The sequence below is a fragment of the Agrilus planipennis genome, unplaced genomic scaffold (genome assembly GCF_000699045.2).
Source record: "Agrilus planipennis isolate EAB-ADULT unplaced genomic scaffold, Apla_2.0 scaffold253, whole genome shotgun sequence".
In the NCBI taxonomy this organism is placed as follows: Eukaryota; Metazoa; Arthropoda; class Insecta; order Coleoptera; family Buprestidae; genus Agrilus; species Agrilus planipennis.
Genome location: NW_020438991.1, coordinates 213680 through 237431, shown reverse-complemented (window position 1 = coordinate 237431; position 23752 = coordinate 213680). Strand labels below are relative to the sequence as shown.

Genomic DNA, 23752 nt, shown 5'->3' with positions numbered 1-23752 from the left:
TCGTAATACTGGGTCATATAACTATGTTGAAGTTAGATAATTCGGGGGCGAAGCTAGTTACAGTATTGAAAGGTCATTCGGGCTCCATTCGTACTTTGGCTTGGGATTGTGAAAGAGAAACACTCTTTAGTGGATCCTTTGATCAAACAATCATAGTATGGGATATTGGCGGAGGAGAGGGCACCGCATATGAATTGCAAGGGCACCATGGAAAGGTCTGTAGCTTTAAACTTATAAAGAAATAGAAAAATGCAGGGATCCCCAAGATGACCTTAACTATAAATATTCTTTTTGTAATTTTAGTATTTTTATAACACTTGAAGTTAAATGACTAATTTCAGTTTTTGGGTGTAGGTCTCTGCCCTTTGTTTCCTGCGTTCCACAAATTATTTACTTAGCGGTGGAGAAGACAACGTGTTAGTATTCTGGGACATGGAAAAAGCAAGGCAAGAGACGCCTGAATGGGTAGAGTCTGATTCATGCCAGTTGTGTAATAGACCATTTTTTTGGAATTTGCGTGCCATGATGGACCAGCGACAATTAGGACTACGACAACACCATTGCCGTCACTGTGGAAAGGCCGTTTGCGACAAGTGTTCCTCTGGTAGATTAACAATACCATCTATGGGTTTTGAATTTGCTGTCAGGGTCTGCGATCCGTGTCATATTGCGTTACGTGATAAAGAGTAAGTAATTTGTTGTTTTGTTATTTGATTGAATCCCAATTATAGATAAAAAACTAAGCCAGTCAAATGGTTTTATTATTTGAATCAACAGTTGTTGATTGATATAATAAAACATTTTTCACTAAAAAACATATTTTTGTTGAGCTTTTTAGTTATGAAACTCTAAGGATCAGAATTGTATCTTATTTTTTTTTTATAGGCGTCCTTCTTTAGCAACATTTCACGATGCTAAACATAGCATAGTGTACATGAACGTCGACGAATGTAGTAGACATTTATTGACAGTAGGACAGGATCGATTAATAAAAATTTGGGATATTTCTGCACTTTTCAATGTAGACTTCTAAATCTTACAGAAGTTCTTAATCCTACTGGAATGTGATTTGTACACGACAGTGTGCTATAATTTTTATGTAAAAATAAAATATCTAATACTACTATATTTATATAATTATAAGTTTCAAAATTATATTGTCTTTATTTTATCATTGTTTTTATCAATAAAAATAGCGTTGAGTTGATTTTGACTAATTTTAAATCAATTCCCCTTTTTTATTCAATTATTTTATAGTTAATGAATTGTTGTACAAGGATTTCGTGCCTTATTAAGGATGTTCACATTAATAATTTTGAAAGCATTTCTAATTAACTGTATTGAAATAAACGGAACAGCACAATATTTGTACAAATGAGAAAAAAGCAACGGATTTTTTATATAATACTTCACTCAACCCTCATATCTTAGATACGAATTTCGGCCGTTCCATTTTTGAATCTTTTCCAATGAAAAAATATGTTTTGTAAAGTTTGTGAATCAATGTGAATTTAATATAAATATTAGTGTTGTTTAGATAATATTTATGGATAAGAATACAGATACAGGCATAAATTATAATGAATTCTCATCGTAAAGGTTGTTTTTTAACTTTTTATGAAAACGAAAAAAAATGCAAATTTTTATTAACTGACACCGAGACTTTCTGCAGTTTAAAGTAAATAGGGTGTATGCAACCCAAACAGACAATGTGTATACTGTGTTGCATAGATTATAGACAATCTGTTCAACTCGATCAATCCAATACTAATTTTGAAACGGAATATTTTTATTACAATAATTTACAATAGTATACAATAATTTTTGATAAACAACTTAAAATTACTGAGTANTTAATGATAAATAAAAAAAAATTTAATTTGCGTAAGGTCAAAGTAAAACCAAAGTTATTATTCTTTAATCATGTAATAGATTTGATGTTGACACAAAACACGCTTTTATTGGAGATTGGGCTGGTCATATAACTATGTTGAAGTTAGATAATTCGGGGGCGAAGCTAGTTACAGTATTGAAAGGTCATTCGGGCTCCATTCGTACTTTGGCTTGGGATTGTGAAAGAGAAACACTCTTTAGTGGATCCTTTGATCAAACAATCATAGTATGGGATATTGGCGGAGGAGAGGGCACCGCATATGAATTGCAAGGGCACCATGGAAAGGTCTGTAGCTTTAAACTTATAAAGAAATAGAAAAATGCAGGGATCCCCAAGATGACCTTAACTATAAATATTCTTTTTGTAATTTTAGTATTTTTATAACACTTGAAGTTAAATGACTAATTTCAGTTTTTGGGTGTAGGTCTCTGCCCTTTGTTTCCTGCGTTCCACAAATTATTTACTTAGCGGTGGAGAAGACAACGTGTTAGTATTCTGGGACATGGAAAAAGCAAGGCAAGAGACGCCTGAATGGGTAGAGTCTGATTCATGCCAGTTGTGTAATAGACCATTTTTTTGGAATTTGCGTGCCATGATGGACCAGCGACAATTAGGACTACGACAACACCATTGCCGTCACTGTGGAAAGGCCGTTTGCGACAAGTGTTCCTCTGGTAGATTAACAATACCATCTATGGGTTTTGAATTTGCTGTCAGGGTCTGCGATCCGTGTCATATTGCGTTACGTGATAAAGAGTAAGTAATTTGTTGTTTTGTTATTTGATTGAATCCCAATTATAGATAAAAAACTAAGCCAGTCAAATGGTTTTATTATTTGAATCAACAGTTGTTGATTGATATAATAAAACATTTTTCACTAAAAAACATATTTTTGTTGAGCTTTTTAGTTATGAAACTCTAAGGATCAGAATTGTATCTTATTTTTTTTTTATAGGCGTCCTTCTTTAGCAACATTTCACGATGCTAAACATAGCATAGTGTACATGAACGTCGACGAATGTAGTAGACATTTATTGACAGTAGGACAGGATCGATTAATAAAAATTTGGGATATTTCTGCACTTTTCAATGTAGACTTCTAAATCTTACAGAAGTTCTTAATCCTACTGGAATGTGATTTGTACACGACAGTGTGGGTAAACTTAGGTGTCGCTCGCGCTCGACATTTCATACCCTGCTGAGAACATATACAGCTGGAGAAAGTTAAAACATGGTTAAAACACTGCAATTGTAGATTATTATGAAATTAACATAACTCCCATTCCTGCAATCAAAAGGAAACAACCACTCTCACTTCACTCGTATTATCTTTTATTGCTGTAACCTTTTCTCCCATAATCTTAATTTATCGCATAAAATCATTTTTTGATTAAAGTATGGTTAGGTTAGGTAAAACACGACATGAACGAAATGGGTAATTATGTCCCATTATTTTTACAGAAATGTAAAAGGAAAAAAAACACTTTTTTGTTTACTAAATTGCTATTTAAGTCATTATACACATGATGCTTTGTTTAAAAATGTTAAATGTGCTTAATAAGTGTATTGGCTAATACACAAATTTTTGAATATAATAACAGGACCTGCTATTGATTCAGTATGATTTATGAATACGGACCCTTTTAAGACTGTAAGACAACTTTCTGTGTATATAAGAACCAAAGTGATCCACAGAATGAATTGGCTGGAATTGGCCTAAATCTACCTAAATTTCAAAGGCAATCAATGAAGGAATGAGAAACGAGAAAACAAGAGAATAAATTAATTAAATTCAATTTAATTATTTACAGTCGCAGTGTGTTTGAGTGTTGTTATAGTTGCGTCCTTCTTAGTTGCTGTTTGTGTAAATAATGTTGTCAGTTGTGTTTTGTCAGTTTTGAAACGTGAAAAAAAGTTAAAAATGGCAGCTGAAATAAAACCAGCAACACAATCAAATGACCGATTTTCGACAACGAATAAACCATCACTAGTAGCAAAATTAGAAGGTTGCAATGATGAAATTAATGCGGCGGTTTTCATACCGAAAGAAGAAGGAGTTATCNTATTTATAATTACATTAATGTTTCTTCAAGTGAGATATTTTTGGTCATTTTTTTGACAAGTTTGGTAACGTACGTACACAAAGGTTGGAAAAATGATCTATCCTTAACCTAGAATATAACGTTAAAGTTTGTCAAGTAATATTTTTATAAAGAATTAAGTAGTTAAAATGTTTCCTTTACTTGTTGATATGACGGAAGACGAGTCGTGGAAGGTTTTAAGATTTTTAGGTCTGTATAATGGTTTAAAGAAATTTTGCGTTATCTTTACTTGTTGCAGAACTTGAAGCCTATTCTAGCCTTGTGACTGCACTAAGAGCACAAGGATCCCTCGATTCTAGTAAAATGAAGTTTATGAAAGAGGCTGGTAATATTTTACACATATCTGAAGAAAGATTTAAGTCAGAACTTAAAAGGGTTGTTTTGGATGAAAGGTTAAATACTGTAGCATATTAGTAAGTATATATTTGTTTATTATAATACAGAAAAGACTTGTATATTCGAAGATTACTTTTTTCGCTATAAGACTGAATGTTCCAAAAACTGTTAAAAATTTTTACAATAAAATATTTTAAGGTCGAAACATTGATTGATAAAAACTTTTTCTATAGGCAGTAGTATTGTAATTACAATTTATATGTTATTGTTGTTATATTTAGCGTCTCTGGAAGTGCAACTACTTGGGAAGATTGGATTCAAGAAGGGCGTAGTGTTATTCCACCCTTGTCAAGAGCAGTACCTCAGACAGCTTATTCAGCAATTGCAAATCAAGTGGCTGATGAGGCTAGCAAAAATAATGAACTTTTACCTCTACCTGCTTACACTGAACGGAAAAGGGGTTCATCTTTTTCTCAATCCACAAATGCTATACTTGAAAGCAGTAAAAGTGTTCAGTTTCGTGTGCCAGATACCGTAAAGACTGAAGAGAGTAAAAAACGTAAAAATTCTTATGGTATTGAAAACTCTTCAATTGGCCACTTCATGAATGCTCCTAAAATGAGCAAAATTCAACAAATTTACAGGTAAAAAGAGGTAGTAATTCTTATGTGAGATGATAGGTGTATAATGTAGTACTATTTTTGTAATTCTCTTTAAAATGTATTAATATTACGTCTAAATTTCTTACAGAAATAAATGTTTTCTGTTTATAGACAGAGAACAAAAGCAAAGATGAAAGAGCAACAACAATTGAAACTTCGTCAGCAAGAGCAAGAACAGAAGAGTTACCAGCGAACTCAGCAGACAATTCACCAAAAGTATAATCCGGCTTTCAACCAGCAGAAATTACCATTATCTCCTCAGCCCCCCTCTAGTGTCAGTCCAAAAATAAACATTTTACAAAACATAAGTTTATCGAGTCCAAAATCCGAAGAAACGATCGAAATGATAAAGAACGAAGTCGACAGTTACATGGCGCAAAAGGCTTTGGCAGCCGAGCAAAACAACGTGGCCTCCCAACAACCTGGTTGTTCCAATGAAAACGAAGCACCTAAAAACGTCAATAATATGAAATCAACATCGCAAAATTACAAATACATTTCTTCGCCCACCTCAGTTAATGACGCGGGTACTAAAACTGTAAAAGTGTGTCCTATTCGTAAGACCACAGCAAAAACACCTACCGGCCAAAAACTTATCATTGTTTCGAACCCTCAGACTATTACCACCCCAAGCATACTACAACGCACTCTTACAATACCTTTTGTTAAGAATATTTCGATGAAGAACTTCGACAAATTCAAAATTGTATCCACAAATGCCACTCCTGTTACATTGAATCTCACAGCTGTGACGAATACTGTCGCTAACACGAGTAATACTAGCACAATACCCAAGCATAAAATATTGTCCGTCAAGACGAACACAGGGGGCAAAAAGATAATCTCACTGTCTCATTTACAAGCCCTTACGGCAAAAGGTGGCATCCGTATGCTACCCCTGGGCACTAAAATAATTACTACCAAAGGTCCTATCATTAATTCCACGTCAGCTCCCGTTTATATCATGAACAGCATGGGTAATGCGCAAACAGTGACCAAGAGTAGCCTTACAACTCCTCTCATGGTTCCGTCAAAATTGCAAACAAACAGTCTTGTAGTGAACAATAACGTAAGCGTTAATTCGGACTTTCATCAAAGCAACACTAATTCGGAAGAAGAAGTTCCCAATAAATCTATCGTTTTGGAGACTTCGATGGAATCGGAAAGCCTTCCGGATGATATTGAAAGTCATATAACACAATTGACTGAAATACCTCAAACAACTGTCGACCATAGAACGGTCGAAGAGGAACACTGCAACATTAAATTAGGAACTAGCGAATTACACGACGATAACGGGATGGTACATGAACAGTACGTGGTCGATCAAAATGAAGAGCTACAGAACGAAATCATTCATGAAAATCATTTCCTAGAAGAGCATGAGATCGACGGGAGTGAAATTATAGAAGAAGAAGGAGAAGAAATTATTCAAGAAGATGGGGAAATCATTGAAGACGAAACTGTAGTTGTTCAAGATAAATACATCATTGATGACACTATAATTGCCGAAGATTCTGAAGATAGTTACATTATTATAGGTGGGTTTAGAAGAAAATATTTCAAATTAATTTAGTTCTTTTAACTATATATTGATCTTCATGAAAAACACGATTTAGGAGTTATGACGATACAATAAAACTTAATCATAAAGTCGGTCAAAAGCAAATTTTGTTCATGTTTGCGTAGATTATATGTGTATAGGTATTTTATTTAATTATTTCATTTCAAAAATAAATCAATCTCTATAATACCATGAAAAATTGTATTTCATCAGTTCATTTTAAGTGAGAACATGGAAAGTTTTTGTAACAGAAAACAATTTTTATTTTATCTTTAAATGTGTAGTGAATGCATTTTTAACCACCTTTTATGATAGTTTTATAAGCGAGTTGTTTTGTTGACTATTCGTATTTTTAACTAATTATTATATGTATTATTTATTATATTGAAATATGTTGTAATGCTTAGAGTTCTCAGTTTGAAAGCAAAAGTAATCTATGATTTAAAACAGATTATAATTTACTCGAAAACGTACAATATAATTTTGTCTCTTTTCCTTGTCAGATAAAACTGCGGATATTGAACCTTATGAAGAAGAAAGAAACTCTTCAATGCACCTTATCAATTTTGAAGACAACAGTCAGAAATCCAGTATGGAATTCGGCGAGTTAGAGATAGCGACTGAAAATAATTGCGCCAAAATTCAAACAAATATACGTTGAGACTTTTCAAGTCCCCAAAAAAGGAGACACCACATAGGATAAAAACATTCGTACAAGACACAGATTTGATTGATAAAAGGTAAGAGATAGGTTGTTGTACCGTTGGTTGTTCTCTTACATTTATGTTTCTTTTTTTAACTACTCACCCTTGAATAATCTTACATTACAAAATTTATATAAAATTTGAAAAACTTCCTTTTGTAAAGTGTTCTATTATTTCTTTTCTTTTTTCCGGTTTATGTAAATATTCTTCTGATAATGACGACAGTTCGATTATTTATAACATGAAAAACAGCCAATTGGTTTTATTTCTTTAGAAAATGTACATTATCCTTAAATGTTTAAAATGGTTCATCGGTTATTTATTTTAGAGTAATTTATATTTATAGTAAACTTGTAAAGCTGTACATGCTTCTCATTTTGCTAAAGACGAAAATGTAAATAAATACGTTTTTTAAAAAAATAATAAATCCTCAACTCTTAATTTTGTAAGTAACATACTCTAATTTATTTATAAATCAAAGAGTATGTAAATACAAAAATAAAAAAAATATACACGACGAAATTTGCATACTTCGATCTGGCATGAAATCCAAATATTAAAAAGAAAAAGTATTTAATGAATACGGTGATTTATCCAAGGTTAAACCGAATTTCATATTTTTGTTGGGAGTTCTCTTCAGGCAGCTCTCACACTATCATTGAGAAAAACTGTTTTATAGGTTTATTTTTCTTAGATAAGCTGATTCAACTCACTAATTTGCATATTCTCGCTTATCAATGGAGGTATGTTTTAACATCTTATCTCAATATTTTTACAAAAAAGAGAGAAATCATATTTTGGCCAATTAAATTTTTTTAAACTAATCTGTACTTTCTATGAATTGAAAAAATTACAGAATGCTCACACGGAAATGCGCCCTATCAAGGGATGAAATGAAAGAAAAATCACTTAATAGACCGAAATTTATTTTTCGAAAGTATAGTTTTATAAACAGCGAACAAAGTGGGTAAATAGAAATAAACAAAATTCGTAATACTGAAACAATAGAAAATGCAAAAAATAAAACGGTACAATAAAGTCATCTGAAAAAATAAAATTGTATAACAGAAACGTTTGATCACAGTTTTTGCTAGATTTTTAAATGCTAAAAGCGAATTAATATAACAGCATCTTCATCAATAATTTCATCTATCGATAATTTTTCTAAAATTGCAGGCGTAAACTAAATTTTATTAACAGGGTACAAAATTCAAATTTTGATACTTCAATTAATAACAAACGCACCATATTGAATTAACTTTAAAACTTCCAGTAAATATAAAAACAGTAAAATTAAATTTTCCATAGATTTAAAAGTGCAATGTTTATAGTAGTTCAGATACATATGTATTTAGATTATTTTGTACTTATACTATGCTTAAAGAATTTTGTACTCTATTAAACATTAAGTTTATACCCCAACTAATAAGACATTTGCAATTTTAATGGGTTTGTGAATGAATAACATCATTCACCTTTTATTTTGTGACTTGGTGCATTGCATGAGCGAGGTAGTCGACATTGCGGGAGGTCACTCCAGCCATGGAAATACGACCATCTTTCGTAAGATATATACTGAACTCTTTTGTAAGTCTCTCCACCTTAAAATTAAATCTAATATTATTGAAATAAAATTTAAAAATTTCGATATAGTGTAAGGTTGAAAAACATAAAATTACTTTTTTTAAAAATAATACGTAATAACCAATATCGTAAAATTTAAGGTTGAAAAACATAAAATTACTTTTTTAAAAATAATACGTAATAACCAATATCGTAAAATTTACAACTTTTGTATCAAATGCGACAAATACAACTTTATAAATGAAGCATTATTCCACCAACAGAATAAGTAAAGTAAAATAAATAGTAACCTCCATACTGCAGCTATTTGTAAAACATAACTTTTTCAGAAATGATCTAAACTTGCTCAATTATGAAAGTCACATGAAAAAATTAGCTGTTTTGAAATTCAATTAATTAATTTGCTTAAGGTAACATTGACTACGTTAATTTCTTTAATAAACCAACGTAACCTAACCCAATCTAACCAAAAATATATGTTTTTTAAATTTAAAAATCTGTTTATTACGCCTCTTTTGTTGTTTTTCAATTTTCTTGCAAGAAGAAGAAAATTCGAATAAGCAGTAGTGTGGAAATTTTGCTGAATTTTATTTTGTGAATTTAAAAGTTTACCTGTTCAGGTTTCATGCCAGTAAAACAGAACATTCCTATTTGATCTGTAACGTGCTGCCAGTTGTGTGTAGAACCCTCTTTTTCCAAATTTTGACGTAATTTTTGCCGAACAGAAATAATTCTGTCAGCCATTCCTTTAACTTCACCAAGCCTAAAAAAAGTATGTAAAAGTGTTAAAACACAAGATTATAACAGAAAAAAGAAATACATCAACAAAACAATGTTAAATAAATAATACAGTGAATTACGACATCGAGTAAATAACGATTTACGCTTATTCTCACGCTTTTTTTGCTACGTCAAAAGCACATGTCAAAATTTCTCAAAATACTTTGTGTCGTCATAAACATGGAATTAGTTAAAAATAAATTTCAGCCAAACTACGTATTTCGGTTACGAAAATATGTTGTATAAGTTATATAAAAAAGTTGAGAAAAAAACTTTTATATATTGTTTTTTTTAACTTATAAAAGTACGTAAGCAAGCAATTCAAAAACCGATTTCGAGTTTCACACTCTAGTTAGTTAGTGGAGAGAAAATACTGATTTATTAATTACAAAAAAATTACCAATCTTTCTTCAATGAAGGGTCGCTTAAAATTTCATTTACAATACGAGCTCCATTGATGGGTGGATTTGAATACATGGGTCGAATGATAATTTTAATTTGGGACATAATTTTTGCGGCTTCTTCCTTATCGTCGGTAATCACAGAAAAAGCTCCTGCTCTTTCACCGTACAAACCCATGTTTTTAGCATAACTCTGAGCCAAAACAATTTGATGTCCTTCTTTCAAAAAAAGACGAACCTATAATTAATTATTGAAACAGTAAAAAATTGTATTACAAATTAATTTAATAGTAAACTGACAGCCTGAGCATCTCTGCTAGTGTCACCAGAGGCGAATCCTTGATAAGCCATATCAAAGAAGGGAAAAAGTTTACGTTTCTTTATCAAATTTGAAAGCTCTTGCCATTGTTCGGGTCTTGGATCAACACCTGTAGGATTATGTGCACATGCATGTAAAAGGATGATAGACTTTTCAGGTATTTTCTGAAAGNGAATCAAATTCAAAAGCTAGATATATATATATATATAAATACATTGTCTATTGAGAAGGGTAAGTATGGGATAATTAGGCCTGAATGTATAGGTCTCATTTTTTTTGACGCATGTCATGTCATCCTTGTTTTGTTATCCGATTTTATACTCAATTTTTCCCTTTAAATACTCCCGTTATATATAAAATAGGCTTTTTTTTTAATTAAAACATATTCAATAGTTTTATGAGTTAAAAGAATAATTGTAAACAATATCTTTTTTTCTTGTAATCCACTGCAACTGTTGGTGTAATATTTCAGTATTCCAATCAATGGTATGCCAAAAAAATGATCCCTTTAGCTGCAGAGGAAGATCACCCATGCTTTTAACCTTCTGGAAGCTATTAAAAATTATTATTTACTATGCAGATTTTGTTTATTTAGTTTGTAAATTAATTCATAAGTATTTTTATTATTTCTGTTTCATTTATAGTAAGTTGCTAATTCCAGCTAAATTCTAACATAAAGTGTTTTCTCATTAACATTGTAATCAAAAATGATAAAAGTGGTACAGGTAATCAGATAAAAGGTATATTTTAATTTATTGCTAATGGTAACTTATCTGTAAAGCTCTATTTTCATAATATATATCATCAAACTTTCCATTCCTCATAAATACTTACAGAAATATCATCTAAACATCCATTAAAATCAAAACCACAAGTTTTAGCATCGTAAAATTTATAATATTTTACGTCAAGTCCAGAGTGTTTAAAAAGTGGAATATGATTTCCCCATGTTGGAGTTGGTACATAAACAACTTTAGGTCCAGGGAAGAATGCATTCAAAAATGCTGCACCTATTCTAAGAGAACCTGTTCCAGAAATACCTTGCACTGTTGCATTAAGGCCGTTTTTAACATGTTCTGAGTCTTCCCCTAAAGCAAGCAATATGCTGTTTTTACAGAATTCTGGGGGCCCAGAAATTGGTGCATATTCTTTATCAAGATTTTTGCTTCTTAATTTTTCTTCAGCTTTTCTGACAGAGGGAAGCACATAGGGTTTTCCTTCGTCGTCTCGGTATGCCCCTACACCTAAATTTATTTTTTTAGGATTTGTATCCTTTTTGTAAGCTTCTGTGACACCCAGAATTGCATCAGGTGGTCCCATAGGGACACCTGACCACCATGAACTGAAACAATGAACTTTATTAAACCACTTTTACAACAAAACAAGAACAAGTTTTTAATAATTTCTACAGAAATTACAAATTTCAATGAGTATGACCTTTACCAAGGTCAAAATTGAAAAGTGTAAAAAAACAGAAAAAAAACTATAAAAACGATTTTTAAGCAATGCATTTAATAATATTGAAAAAAGTGATTTTAAGTGATGGTATTTATAAACAAATAAGTGTAGTAATTAGTGATTTAAAGATAATTTACATAACACTAAAAATGAAAATTACCAATTTTATGTAATAACTGTTTCACCAGCAGTGTATTATATTGTAGTAATTTATATTTTGTTAGATAAAAAAAGAAGAAATTTATTGACATCATTAACAAGCCAGAAATTAAAAAACGATTAGGTAGAAATTCTGTGATAGCAAAATTAAAAGAGGTAGGTTTGCATTAATAATAAATAATTAATATTAGTAAGCAATTTGGCATCAAAATATGTTACGTAAAACGATTAAAAACCGCTAAAATAAGTTATATACTCACCTTGCACGTTGAAAAACTACATTAAAACCACCCCTGCCTAATACATTTGCTGTTGTTTTAAGAGACATTTTAAGGTTTATTTCACTAACAAATTTATTAATAAAATACAAAATAATTAATCAGTTAACGTAAATTTAACCAGTGTATCAGTTCACGATTATCTGCTCCACAATGCACAAACTACACACGTCACACTTACTTGAATGGACAGGACCAGGAAGATTCTTTAGAGGATACCGGGAGATAATGATAATGAAGGTCACAGGTTAGTACGGATGTGGTAGAAATCAGGTTCTTATCACCTTATCAACTCTCATCAAGTTAAATGTCAGTCATAGAATGGATAGAATCGATAGAATAGATAAAGTATATTATCTATGGATATAATGTCAGTAAAGGTCATAGGTTAAGATCTTGTTTGATTGGATGTTACCTATGGTTAATACCGTAGATAGAGATACATGGTGTATTATGGATAATTGTAGTTGATATGAAAGAAACCATAAATAATTCTATTAGATAAATGACTACAAAATAATTAAAAACGCAATCTGCAATACCATTTGAGAGTTAAGTAACACATGCTCTAAGAGTAATATGACGATACTAGTCACCAAAATTGCTAGCGTAAAATGTTGCGGTCAATTTGGTTCAGTCAATAAAATTTGCTTAATTATTTATTTTTTAAGATAAGTCTTTTGTACGACAAAAGTATTGAAATATAAGTACTATTATTAATTAATATAACAACATTGGATTTGGTTCATTTTTTTACCATAGACATGTTCTATTCTTTGAAGTTAGATCTAAATTACTCATTTTATATTTTATGCATTGTTGCAACTTCACGGGACTTGGCAAGGATTTGACTATTATCTATTGATTTGACGGGATTTGTAATTTTGTAAATAAAGATGACGTGTGTAGGAATTTTTGTATCATTTTTTCTATTATGTATCGTAAATATTTAAACTGTTTACATATTTTTTTGCTGTTCAGTGTGATTTTACTACAATTTAAATATCTTCAAAGTAAGTTACATGTGTTGAAAAAATTCCATTTTTATACCTATATTTATTTTTTAATTAGGAGAAGAATACTAAAAGCAAGCACTTCTTGATAACGCCCTTACTCGACGTATATTGTAGGGTCATTGTGACAAAAATTAAACACTAATGCTTGAAATGATAAGAAATTAAAAGTATAGATAAGAAAAAGATAACGGCAAATGCCTTACATTTTAGTCCGCGGTAATCTCGCATCTTATGGAAATAAATCACCTTGGCGTGTATTAGTCTCAGGTTTAAAACCAACTGATATTGAACAGTTAAATAGATTTGCATCAGGTGGTTATTGTGACGACTCTACGATAGTATACATGCAACATCCTTGTGTAATTTTGACGGCTCTTGAAGTTTTGGGATATAGAGTTGTTGCATCCTCTTCAACGAGTGTTAAACAAGATTACAACGAATATATGTGGACTATGCGAAGAGAGTTTTCTGAACCAGACCCACTTGAACAAGAATCAAATTCAAAAGCTAGTGTATTCTAAGTAACTATTGTCATTGAAAGACAGGAATATTTGATTTACATCTACTCCAAAGTCAGCCAATGGAGATTCCTGCAAAGATTGTAATGTCTTCTGGAACTCACTCTTATTATATAGCAGTTAAAGCTTCGCTTCATTCGTCTGATACTGCCGTATTTGGATTGAATGATGAAGAAGAGATAGCATTAGCCAAACGCTTTGAAGATTATAAAAAAGAAGTTATTAATGGAATACTACTGAAAACTCCACCGATTGATTTGATTAATGCATTGTCAGAACTTGGATATAAAGTTGTCTGTAAGTTTTTTACTTGATTAGGTAACCTTTTAGCAGTGTCAAAAAATAAATAGTAAAGTATGTAATTGTATTTGTCAATATATAATTAACATATGGTTAGTAATATAAAGTAGAAATTAATAGTTTTAGTTCATTTCTGACTGCTTTTAATTTAATGATCAAAGAAGTATGGTTTTGTTTAGGTCAAATAGTTTCATATTTTTATTGCGAGTCTTTTCAAGATCAACTGGTCCAGACCGTTACAGAAATAGTTTTACATTATAAAGTATTGAAATTCCATAACAGTTATTTGAAGTGTGTAACATATTCTTTAAAATTATTTAAAAATTACAAATTCGTTTCATTCTTGTAATCTATTGTGAAGTGACAGTTTATTAGTGTTTATTACTGTATTATTACGTGATTGCTTATTTTCGATTTTGTTTTAGGCACAACTGGAGAAGCAGAAATAGTCTGGACTATGAAACGTGACATTTAATTCTTTCTTAAAAGCAATATATTTAGCCATTCCATACTCTACTATTATAAAAAAATAAAAGTACAATTTTCTAAAGATTATTTTTAAGTAAAATTACAATAGAAAATATTTTTCCAATAAACAAAAATGTCACATCCTCATCAGCACAATCACGACGCATGCCATGTACCATCCGTTGCTTCAAGTGTGTATCAGTCATTGGATGAACTTGAGTTTGAAAGAGGTATTTGGTATGCTGCTCAGTATGGAGATCATCAAAGGGTTCAAAAATTGCTAAGAAGTGGTACAGATGTGGATAAACGAGATGCTGCTGGATACACTGCACTTCATTATGCAGCTAGAAACGGCTTTTTAGATGTATGCCAACTTTTAATCCAAAATGGGGCAGATATTAATGCAATAACAAAATCTGGAAATGCTACTGCTTTACATAGAGCTTGTTCAGCAGGTGAGAAGCGATTTTTAAAGTTTCATATCAAAAAAAAGTAAAAGAAATCCTCATGTTACGACTTCTTTATACATGTGGCTGTAAGTGCACCACAGCTGATTATCTCCACTACTAAACTAAACTTTTAACATTGTTACAGAAAAAAAAAGAATTTTCCTTTATGTTTGACCATTATGTTTTACTGCTTATTACTAGAATATTATAAAATAGTAACTGAAGTGGAGATCAATTATTTATTTCTTATAAAAAGCGAAAAAATATATGCATCTAAATGAAAACATGTCATTTATTTTATCTTTTTTGAATATAAAATTGTGCAAATGTATTTTTTGACACTTTAAGGATTTTACTTGAACTTTTTGATTATTAACTTATTAAATAGTTTTAATATGCTAATTGACATGGGTGTAGATAGGTAAGCAATTAGCCCCCCCTTGCAAGTTCATTACCAACTCTGGAAAAAGTTCTGATGAGTCACATCAGTACGAAATTTAAAAACATACAAAGGAAACACATTAAATCTGTATAAACCTACAGCTATTGAAAATCTGCCCCCTCCCCCTGGAAAAAAATCTAGCTACCACCATGCTGATTAAATATTTTCACATGTTTTTATCTTGTTGTAGGTAAAATAACTGTTGTTAAATATCTTATGGAAAAAAAGGCAAATTGTGAATTACAAGACAATGATGGTAAAACAGCACTTCATAGAGCAGCTGAGTCTCAGAATATGGACATTTGCAAATTACTTCTCGATTCTTGTTCTTCATTGAATAAGATTAAAGATTTCAAAGAAAAATTACCTGTTGATTATGCTAAAACTGAAAAGCTAGTAAAGTTTATAAATACCTCTAATATTAACTAACAATATTTTATTGCACTTAATGAAATTCTTTGTCCTTACACGTCTTTTTGAATGTTTTAACATTTTAAAATGTAGCATATTGCTTTAATCCAGAGGATTTTAAATTAGTCATTAATTAATTATAGGCACAGTCATATACTTTATTAATTAAAAAAGCGCAATTTAGTGAGCATTGTTAATTTTGTGTTTTTATCACAGGTATCAATATGTAGATATGTATATTTTTAATGAAATTATGTTTTATTTATATTTTTAATTGAAAAAGTAATACACTGAAAGGCTTATTCAAAAATGTGTACTCATTTAATTTCAAATCGATTCTAATATTTTCAGTTTTAAAACATTAGCTGTACTTACATCTAATTAGATACATATTACACATTTTTAATATAAAAAGTGTGGAAACCAAAATAAATTTTTGCATTGCAAATACAATTTATAGAGAGTAAATGAAACTCACGTTACTAAAACTGTAACCTTATCATTATTAAATTTTGCCTGTTGAATGTTTTTAACACAGAATAATTTCTCTGCATAAAAATTTAAAACTAATTCTTGTCGAACTATTGACCCAATATAATTTAAAGAGCTCGACAAGAATAAAAAATTAGGAAGTTGAGGATGTTCCCGAAAACACTTAACTTTCCTCAAGTGGAATTCCTAATTTCGAGTTATGGAAAGCAGTAGGACACCTTATGTTCGTCATCTTTGGTAAGCTACTGCATAAAAGGTAGTCACTTCAAAAAAATAAAAACCGCTAATTTTTGTTCTTATTTTTTCGAACATTGTGCGCCAATGTAAAATAGTATTATTTATTTTATGAAGAAATTAGGCATTATCGAAACGCGTGATAAAAAACATGAAATCATCAGAGTGCGACTTTTTTTTAATAATTGAACTGCAAATATTACAAGTGCGAATTCGTAAAATACCCCGTCTTCAGAAACTAAATAACAATATAATAAAATTATCACGTATTGCAAGCTAAACATTCTCTAATAATAAATATCATCAAAGGCTAAGAATTGTAAAAGAACTGTAGGTAAAGGAAGCTTTTGTATTTTTAAGATAACATTACTTCCTAAAACTCCTCTTATCTTTATCCTACAAATATCCTTTAAACTTAAAGGATTTGATTTTGTAAATACTATATAATCATACAAGGGGTCTACAGGTTGTGTCTTTAAAAATTTTATATCAAATAGCAGATTATTAAAGTTGAACCCTGCTAATATTATTAACTTTACTAGTATGTTGTGTTGATTCTTTTTGGCTGCTGATAAATAGTCAACAACAGCCCTTTCTTCTTTTAAATTTACGTTAGCTCCATATTTTACCAACAAACAGGCAGCAGCCTCATTTGCAATAATTGAATAGAAAAAGACGCTGCCCATGTAACACGTCGAATTAATGTCTGCACCATAACATATAAGTAAATCTAAAAACCTTCTGAACATGTCTTTATTGTGAATATGTTCGACACAAATGTGAAGAGCTGTCAGACTGTTTATTTCATTCCTAACATTTGCAGATGCACCTTCAATTAAAAATTAAATAACAGTATAATCAATTTTAATGGTTATAGTTCATAGTGCAATGATCAGATAAGTTATTGGGAATTAGATCTTTAACAATGTGCATTTCATTATAAGTCAATATTTCCTCCAAATAATTTAGTTTTCTCCAGGGCTCTCAGTTCAGATGATAAACAATTATAACGTTAAAGAAATTTTGTATGTTTCAATTGTGAATGTTTAAGCTTACTATTTACATATGCTGCATTTTGTAAAATTATAATGAATGTGTAATTAGTGAGAGCTCTATAGAACTCCAAATTATATAGACAAAACATTGATTTAATGTAATGAAATGTAGAGAATTTCAATCCTACTTCTTCATAACTTATTTTATAAAAATCAATTACAATTCAATTGAAAATTGTAGACAATTAGTAAAATCTTACCATTTTTTAATAAGTATTTGGCAATCTCGAAAGTTTGATGTGTGCAAGCTACAATAAGTGGTGTGTTTCCCTGTTCGTCTCGAACATTTACTGCAGCTCCTGATTTATGCAAAGCCTCTACGATTTCTAAATTATTATTCCTAACAGCTGTGTGTAATAAATAATGACTCTGTATAACTTTGGCCTCTGCTTCTAAAAGCGTTTTAACTGTGTTGGTCATATTATTCCAAACCGCTCTGTGCAGCACTGTATGTCCACACATCTCTTCACAATTCAATCGGGTACCCTTCTGGATTAAGTATTTTGCTATAACTTCATGTTCACAAAATATTGCCACAGATAAAGGTGTGCATTCATCAATATCCTGGGCATTTAAGTTTGCACCGTTTTCAACTAGAACTTGGACCAGTTCGAGGTTACCCTCTTGGGCAGCCAAATGCAAAGAGGTCTTTCTATGTCTATTTGCAAAGTTTATGTTTGCACCTTTCTGCAGTAAAATTTTTACCATTTTAATGTCTTGTTTAATAACAGCTATTTGCAAGGGACTGACAATATTAGCATCACTCTGATTAACACCAATTTCTTTGAAATTATCTACAAACCATTATCAGTAATTAAATGCCATAACTAGGTAAGAATTAATGACTACTGACTATTTTAAGTAGCTAAATTCTAATAATTAAGAAGAAAGCAATTTAAATGAAAATGATTTTAATTAGCAATTACCTAATAAATATTGAACAACATCGTAATGCCCTTCACTTATTGCATAATGTAAAGCATTTAAACCATACCTATCCAATCGGGCAATGTCATTTTCAGGAGACTGCAAAACTACAGCTGTTCTATTTAGTATGTCAGCATACCACTTATATATTCTAGCTTCTGGAGGTGTGGAAGCTAATTCTTCAGTGTTTTCTTCTGTTACTTCCATGTCCCACTCAAGAGCATCCATACCTTCAGGGGTAGGTCCATTATCAAAGTCTAAATTATCTAAATCATCACAAACTACATAATAGCCAATGTTCTTCATTTTCCTGCTGTTGTCCAAATCAAGATGCAATGCAGCATTTTCATTTCTAATACTTTTATTTAATGCAGATCTTTGACTTTCCGTTAAAAATTTTAAAATCATTAGATTACCATTCTGAGCAGCTGCTCCAATAGGGGTCATCCCAACAGAACATATTTTATTTGGATTTGCACCTGTTTTAATTTAAATTTTTCTGTAGTTAAATCAAACCCACAGCTTGATACACCTACCTTTTGCTAAACAAAACTTAACACAATTTATATCGTTTTCTTCTACTGCTTGCATCAATAGTTCTTCGTAAGATTCCATAATTAAATGGATTCTAATATCAGTTTCCAAAATTAATAACAATAAACGATTTATGTTGCGGCAATAATTTGGGCCAATCTGGGATAATCTATAAACATAAACAAACGAGTAGTGTCAGCAGCATCACGTAATTGTTCAATTAAAAATAATACTTTTTTAATTTTCAGTAAAAAGGTGCTAATAGAAATAATTAACGTTTTGTAGCAAGAACAGTAATATTTCTCGTTTTAAGCCAGTTAAACATTTAAGTAAATAATTGTGGAAGGAATTACTTTTCTTGAAGGAGACGCCTGCTACTATATCCACAATCATATTCATATCATATTGACCTCGTATCTGTGAATATTGATCGTAGATGACAGCACAAATCATAGATAGCACAAATCACAGATGAGATCAGAAGATAGTATAGTTTATATCATGTTTATTAAATCATTTTACAATACTATTTTACTTATGTTTGAACAAGTCATAACAAGTTTTTTTTTGTGTGAAATCCCGAAAGGTGCTTGCTCAAGTAAATTATTTTAATTTGTAAACTACCCATATTTACGATAGTTAGATAAAATAAGTGATGGCAAAATTTATTTTGTGACATTTTAAAAAAGGTGAATGTGAACTATGTTTAAAGCTTTAAAATGGCAAAATCTGGCCCACAAGACGTAAATTCTGAAGACAAGCAAGCAGAAGCCAAAGCAAAACCGTCTAAAAGTCAACCGCAGCCCCTATATCAAACCTCAGATAATGATACTACTGATACACTGCTTGTTACTGCTCCATTAAAAACAACAACTCTAATTAGCATTTGCATTGAATCTTTAGTTAAGAGTCTCTGTAATATGTATGAGGCTGATAATGAAAAATCAAAGCATATTTACAGTTTGATTTGTGAAAAATTATTTGAAATGAAATTAATTGATGAAAGTTACAATATGGATGAATTTGAAGGTATGAGAAACCAGTATCAAAGAGCTTTATACCATTTAGTAACTACTGCCAGGGGAGGTGAAAAATCAGCTCCCATGCAACCTGCATGGCCTTCCAATGATGTTACTAACGAATGGTCCCATTATTACCGAGAATTTGATGAATTAGAGTATATTGCAGGAGGAGGTTTTGGTCAAGTAAGTAGAAAATTATGGTTTTACAATTGTTAGTTTCATAAAATTAATTTAATGAACAATTTTGTATTGTAAGTGTTATGTTCCTAGGTGTACAGAGTTAAACACAAATTGGATGGAACAGAATATGCAATTAAAAAAATTTTTATTCAATCAGAAAGTGTAAAGTCAATAATGAATTACTTGTCTGAAGTAAAAACATTTGCGTCATTAAATCATTTCAATATAGTTCAATATAAAGCAGCATGGTTAGAGTTGGGGGCAGCAGTGACTGAAAACATCATAACTGATTCAACAGACAATAGTTACCCTTTTATAGATGGAAATTCCATAACTTTGAATAGAGTTGAAATACAAGAACATTTGGATGACCACATCAACATTTTGACTGAAGCAGATGCAGATCTACCGGAAAAAGTAGAAAGTTCTTCAGACTTTGAAATTAGCTTTGAAGAAAATGGAAAATTTCATTCAAACAGGGAACTATCAGGAAGTAATGGTTTCAAGAAGTCTAGAGTAAAAAAAAACAGTATTTCAGAAGGAGGAAATGCAATTTGTAAACTTGAGGAGATTCAGAATTTAATTCCAGCAAAAAATCGTCCAAAATGGGCCACATTATATATTCAGATGTCCTTATGTCAAGCTACTTTGAAACAGTGGCTGGAGAAAAGGAATTCAACTGAGAACCAATTGAAGCATAGTGAATCTACTTTGGTGTCTGTTAATGCACTGCAAACAAGGCAAAACACGATAATAGAAATATTTAAACAGTTATTACATGGTAAATATTGTACTTAAAGTAATGAAGATCTGCTTAGTTAAATTTTAATTATTTATTTACATTAGATACATTAAACATTCAATATTTAAACTATTATTAACTGAATGAGGTATCTGTGATACCTGTATAATTTCATTTAATTTGTAATATAATCCAGAGGTTGCCAATTATCATGAAACAATGACTGTAATTTCAGGAATTGAATACATCCACTCAAAAAACATTGTACATCATGATATAAAACCTAGTAATATTTTTATTCAGCATGAAAGTGGACACTTGTTGGTACAGTTAGGAGATTTTGGCTTAGCATGTCCCTTGCAAAATGCCAGACACACTTTGGCTTTTGGAACTAAATTGTATGCTGCACCTGAACAACTTATGGGTAAATGTGATCCAAAGGTATGCTAAATATCAATTAACTAATGATAATTTGATTTTAAAAAAATACATTGAGCAAATGAAGAAATAACAGGTAGTTGAAAAAAATAGTAAATGCAATTGTTAATAAATAAATAATTTTAAAAAGTAGCCAAAACCACTCCTAACACCCTCCTCTTCATGTGTATAAAATTCGATTTGCTTTGTAAGCATATGAGCTTAAAGAGTTATTTCGATGATATAAACTATACTTATATTGGATTATATTTTTTAGGTGGTTTTTATTTTTTTTGCTTGACCATTACGTGACTCATACATAACAAATGAATTCTTTTTTATTGATTTTAATCACCGCCTGTAAATATTGTCATGCAAAAGCGTTATAGCTATACATTGGACACAAATCATCCGGTTTGTTTAAGCATCCGTACTAACTTTCAAGTTGTGTGATGATAAGCTGATGAAGATTAATCGTAGTTTTTTTAAAAAATACTTCATTTTGAAAATAAAAGAAATATGTATATATAAATCTATTTTTCAGAGTGATATGTATTCAGTGGGAATTGTTTTGTTAGAATTGGTAGAAACCTTTAATACTGACATGGAAAGAGTTCATACAATAACAGATCTCCGAAAAGGACACCTTTCAGACCACACTTTATCGCACTATCCACAGATTGCATCAATAATTAAACAGCTTGTGAAACGGCATCCTGAACACAGACCTGATGCCACCTTTGTTTTGAAAAGTCTTCACACTGACGACGGTGAATCTGGTCTTATTCAGGAACTAAAAGATAAACTAGCCGAAAAAGAATTAGAAATAGTAAAACTAAAAGAAAAACTAAAAAGCATGGGCGTTAACAACATTTAATTATGGCTTTAAAGTGTTTAGTTATTTTAAATCCACTTTTTTTTATTTGTAAAGGCTGTGCTTATCATCTTTCTTTAAAAGTAAAAGTTGTTTTAGTTCAACACGTCGGGTATATATTTTTGGTATATTGTGCTACATTTGTCAGTCATCATTTAATGTATTGTTTCGAAACTTTTCTCCTTGAAAGAACAATAGTATGTATATAAGTATGTATGCCATATTTTAAATTTTATTGTGGTAAAAACTACTTGAAAGTTCACTTTCTACTTATAATTTTATGCGTTTGCAGTACAAAAAAACAGCACAGCTTACATTATTGTTGAGGCTGTTTAGTGAGATTAAGTGTGTGCCTAAAAAGATGCTACATACCCTTTTCTTAATCTCATATGGGTATGTGGTGTTGTAATCGTTTAATAGTCATACTAAATGCTGATATAATATTATGTTTACTATATCTTCTTTATGTACAAGTAGTTGATCATTTTTGTGCATACAAGAAGTTCTAAAAATGTTTTAATTATTCCCTCAGATATAGTTTTCAATCGCCTCTACTGAAAAATCTGTCTTATAGTAGGTTTTTTACTTCCATCCCAAAGTGTTCTATTTCAAAAATTACATTAATTTTACTTCATTTCTATTTATATGATAATTGTGATATTCAAGCCAATAAATTTTTTACTGAAAATTACAATTGTTTAAAAAATTAACTAGTTTATTAAAATATATGCATCTAAATGAAAACATGTCATTTATTTTATCTTTTTTGAATATAAAATTGTGCAAATGTATTTTTTGACACTTTAAGGATTTTACTTGAACTTTTTGATTATTAACTTATTAAATAGTTTTAATATGCTAATTGACATGGGTGTAGATAGGTAAGCAATTAGCCCCCCCTTGCAAGTTCATTACCAACTCTGGAAAAAGTTCTGATGAGTCACATCAGTACGAAATTTAAAAACATACAAAGGAAACACATTAAATCTGTATAAACCTACAGCTATTGAAAATCTGCCCCCTCCCCCTGGAAAAAAATCTAGCTACCACCATGCTGATTAAATATTTTCACATGTTTTTATCTTGTTGTAGGTAAAATAACTGTTGTTAAATATCTTATGGAAAAAAAGGCAAATTGTGAATTACAAGACAATGATGGTAAAACAGCACTTCATAGAGCAGCTGAGTCTCAGAATATGGACATTTGCAAATTACTTCTCGATTCTTGTTCTTCATTGAATAAGATTAAAGATTTCAAAGAAAAATTACCTGTTGATTATGCTAAAACTGAAAAGCTAGTAAAGTTTATAAATACCTCTAATATTAACTAACAATATTTTATTGCACTTAATGAAATTCTTTGTCCTTACACGTCTTTTTGAATGTTTTAACATTTTAAAATGTAGCATATTGCTTTAATCCAGAGGATT

The 23752-nt window shown here is 30.6% G+C and overlaps 8 protein-coding genes across 11 annotated transcripts in view; 6 read left to right on the top strand and 2 right to left on the bottom strand.

Annotated features, from left to right (window-relative positions):
• The window catches only part of LOC108739802 (WD repeat and FYVE domain-containing protein 2), a 4391-nt gene extending 1347 nt beyond the window's left edge, over positions 1-3044 (top strand). The window contains exons 3-5 of the mRNA XM_018473862.2: positions 1933-2179; positions 2319-2650; positions 2850-3044. Coding sequence (XP_018329364.1) covers positions 1933-2179; positions 2319-2650; positions 2850-2997 — 727 coding nt within the window. The 3' untranslated portion in view covers positions 2998-3044. The remainder of the gene's footprint in view (positions 1-1932; positions 2180-2318; positions 2651-2849) is intronic.
• Positions 3045-3963: 919 nt separating this feature from the next.
• Positions 3964-10901, top strand: LOC108739819 (BRCA2-interacting transcriptional repressor EMSY). Of its 4 annotated transcripts, none has more exons than XR_003231343.1 (6): positions 3964-4185; positions 4235-4409; positions 4614-4976; positions 5106-6535; positions 7062-7298; positions 10819-10901. XR_003231343.1 is itself a non-coding variant. In XM_018473886.2 (5 exons), the coding sequence occupies exons 1-5, from the start codon at positions 4125-4127 to the stop codon at positions 7217-7219; spliced, it is 2187 nt and encodes a 728-aa protein (XP_018329388.1). In that variant the 5' UTR covers positions 3964-4124; the 3' UTR covers positions 7220-7699. The 4 variants fall into 4 exon arrangements, 2 of the variants coding, with proteins under 2 accessions (XP_018329388.1, XP_025831488.1); XR_003231344.1 differs by lacking the exon at positions 10819-10901 and adding an exon at positions 7488-7698; XM_018473886.2 differs by lacking the exon at positions 10819-10901 and having other exon boundaries at positions 7062-7699.
• Positions 8641-12569, bottom strand: LOC108739821 (aspartate aminotransferase, mitochondrial). Its single transcript, XM_025975704.1, has 6 exons — positions 12224-12569; positions 11181-11688; positions 10328-10510; positions 10027-10265; positions 9459-9609; positions 8641-8863 (listed from the first exon to the last, which is right to left on the bottom strand). The coding sequence occupies exons 1-6, from the start codon at positions 12289-12291 to the stop codon at positions 8741-8743; spliced, it is 1272 nt and encodes a 423-aa protein (XP_025831489.1). The 5' UTR covers positions 12292-12569; the 3' UTR covers positions 8641-8740.
• Positions 12570-13125: 556 nt separating this feature from the next.
• LOC112904773 lies at positions 13126-13931 on the top strand. Its single transcript, XM_025975706.1, has 2 exons — positions 13126-13254; positions 13313-13931. The coding sequence occupies exon 2, from the start codon at positions 13452-13454 to the stop codon at positions 13776-13778; it is 327 nt and encodes a 108-aa protein (XP_025831491.1). The 5' UTR covers positions 13126-13254; positions 13313-13451; the 3' UTR covers positions 13779-13931.
• Positions 13804-14679, top strand: LOC112903856. The gene is made up of 2 exons (XM_018473889.2): positions 13804-14072; positions 14501-14679. The coding sequence occupies exons 1-2, from the start codon at positions 13838-13840 to the stop codon at positions 14548-14550; spliced, it is 285 nt and encodes a 94-aa protein (XP_018329391.1). The 5' UTR covers positions 13804-13837; the 3' UTR covers positions 14551-14679.
• On the top strand, positions 14655-16155 carry LOC108739822 (ankyrin repeat domain-containing protein 39). The gene is made up of 2 exons (XM_025975705.1): positions 14655-14998; positions 15625-16155. Exons 1-2 carry the CDS (start codon positions 14677-14679, stop codon positions 15861-15863), a joined length of 561 nt encoding a protein of 186 aa, XP_025831490.1. The 5' UTR covers positions 14655-14676; the 3' UTR covers positions 15864-16155.
• Positions 16156-16731: 576 nt separating this feature from the next.
• Positions 16732-19326, bottom strand: LOC108739820 (ankyrin-1). Its single transcript, XM_018473887.1, has 4 exons — positions 19090-19326; positions 18553-19032; positions 17827-18420; positions 16732-17400 (listed from the first exon to the last, which is right to left on the bottom strand). Exons 1-4 carry the CDS (start codon positions 19166-19168, stop codon positions 16859-16861), a joined length of 1695 nt encoding a protein of 564 aa, XP_018329389.1. The 5' UTR covers positions 19169-19326; the 3' UTR covers positions 16732-16858.
• Positions 19327-19552: 226 nt separating this feature from the next.
• On the top strand, positions 19553-22779 carry LOC108739828 (eukaryotic translation initiation factor 2-alpha kinase 1-like). Its single transcript, XM_018473897.1, has 4 exons — positions 19553-20292; positions 20380-21070; positions 21267-21472; positions 21993-22779. Exons 1-4 carry the CDS (start codon positions 19807-19809, stop codon positions 22323-22325), a joined length of 1716 nt encoding a protein of 571 aa, XP_018329399.1. The 5' UTR covers positions 19553-19806; the 3' UTR covers positions 22326-22779.
• The last annotated feature ends 973 nt before the right edge of the window (positions 22780-23752 follow it).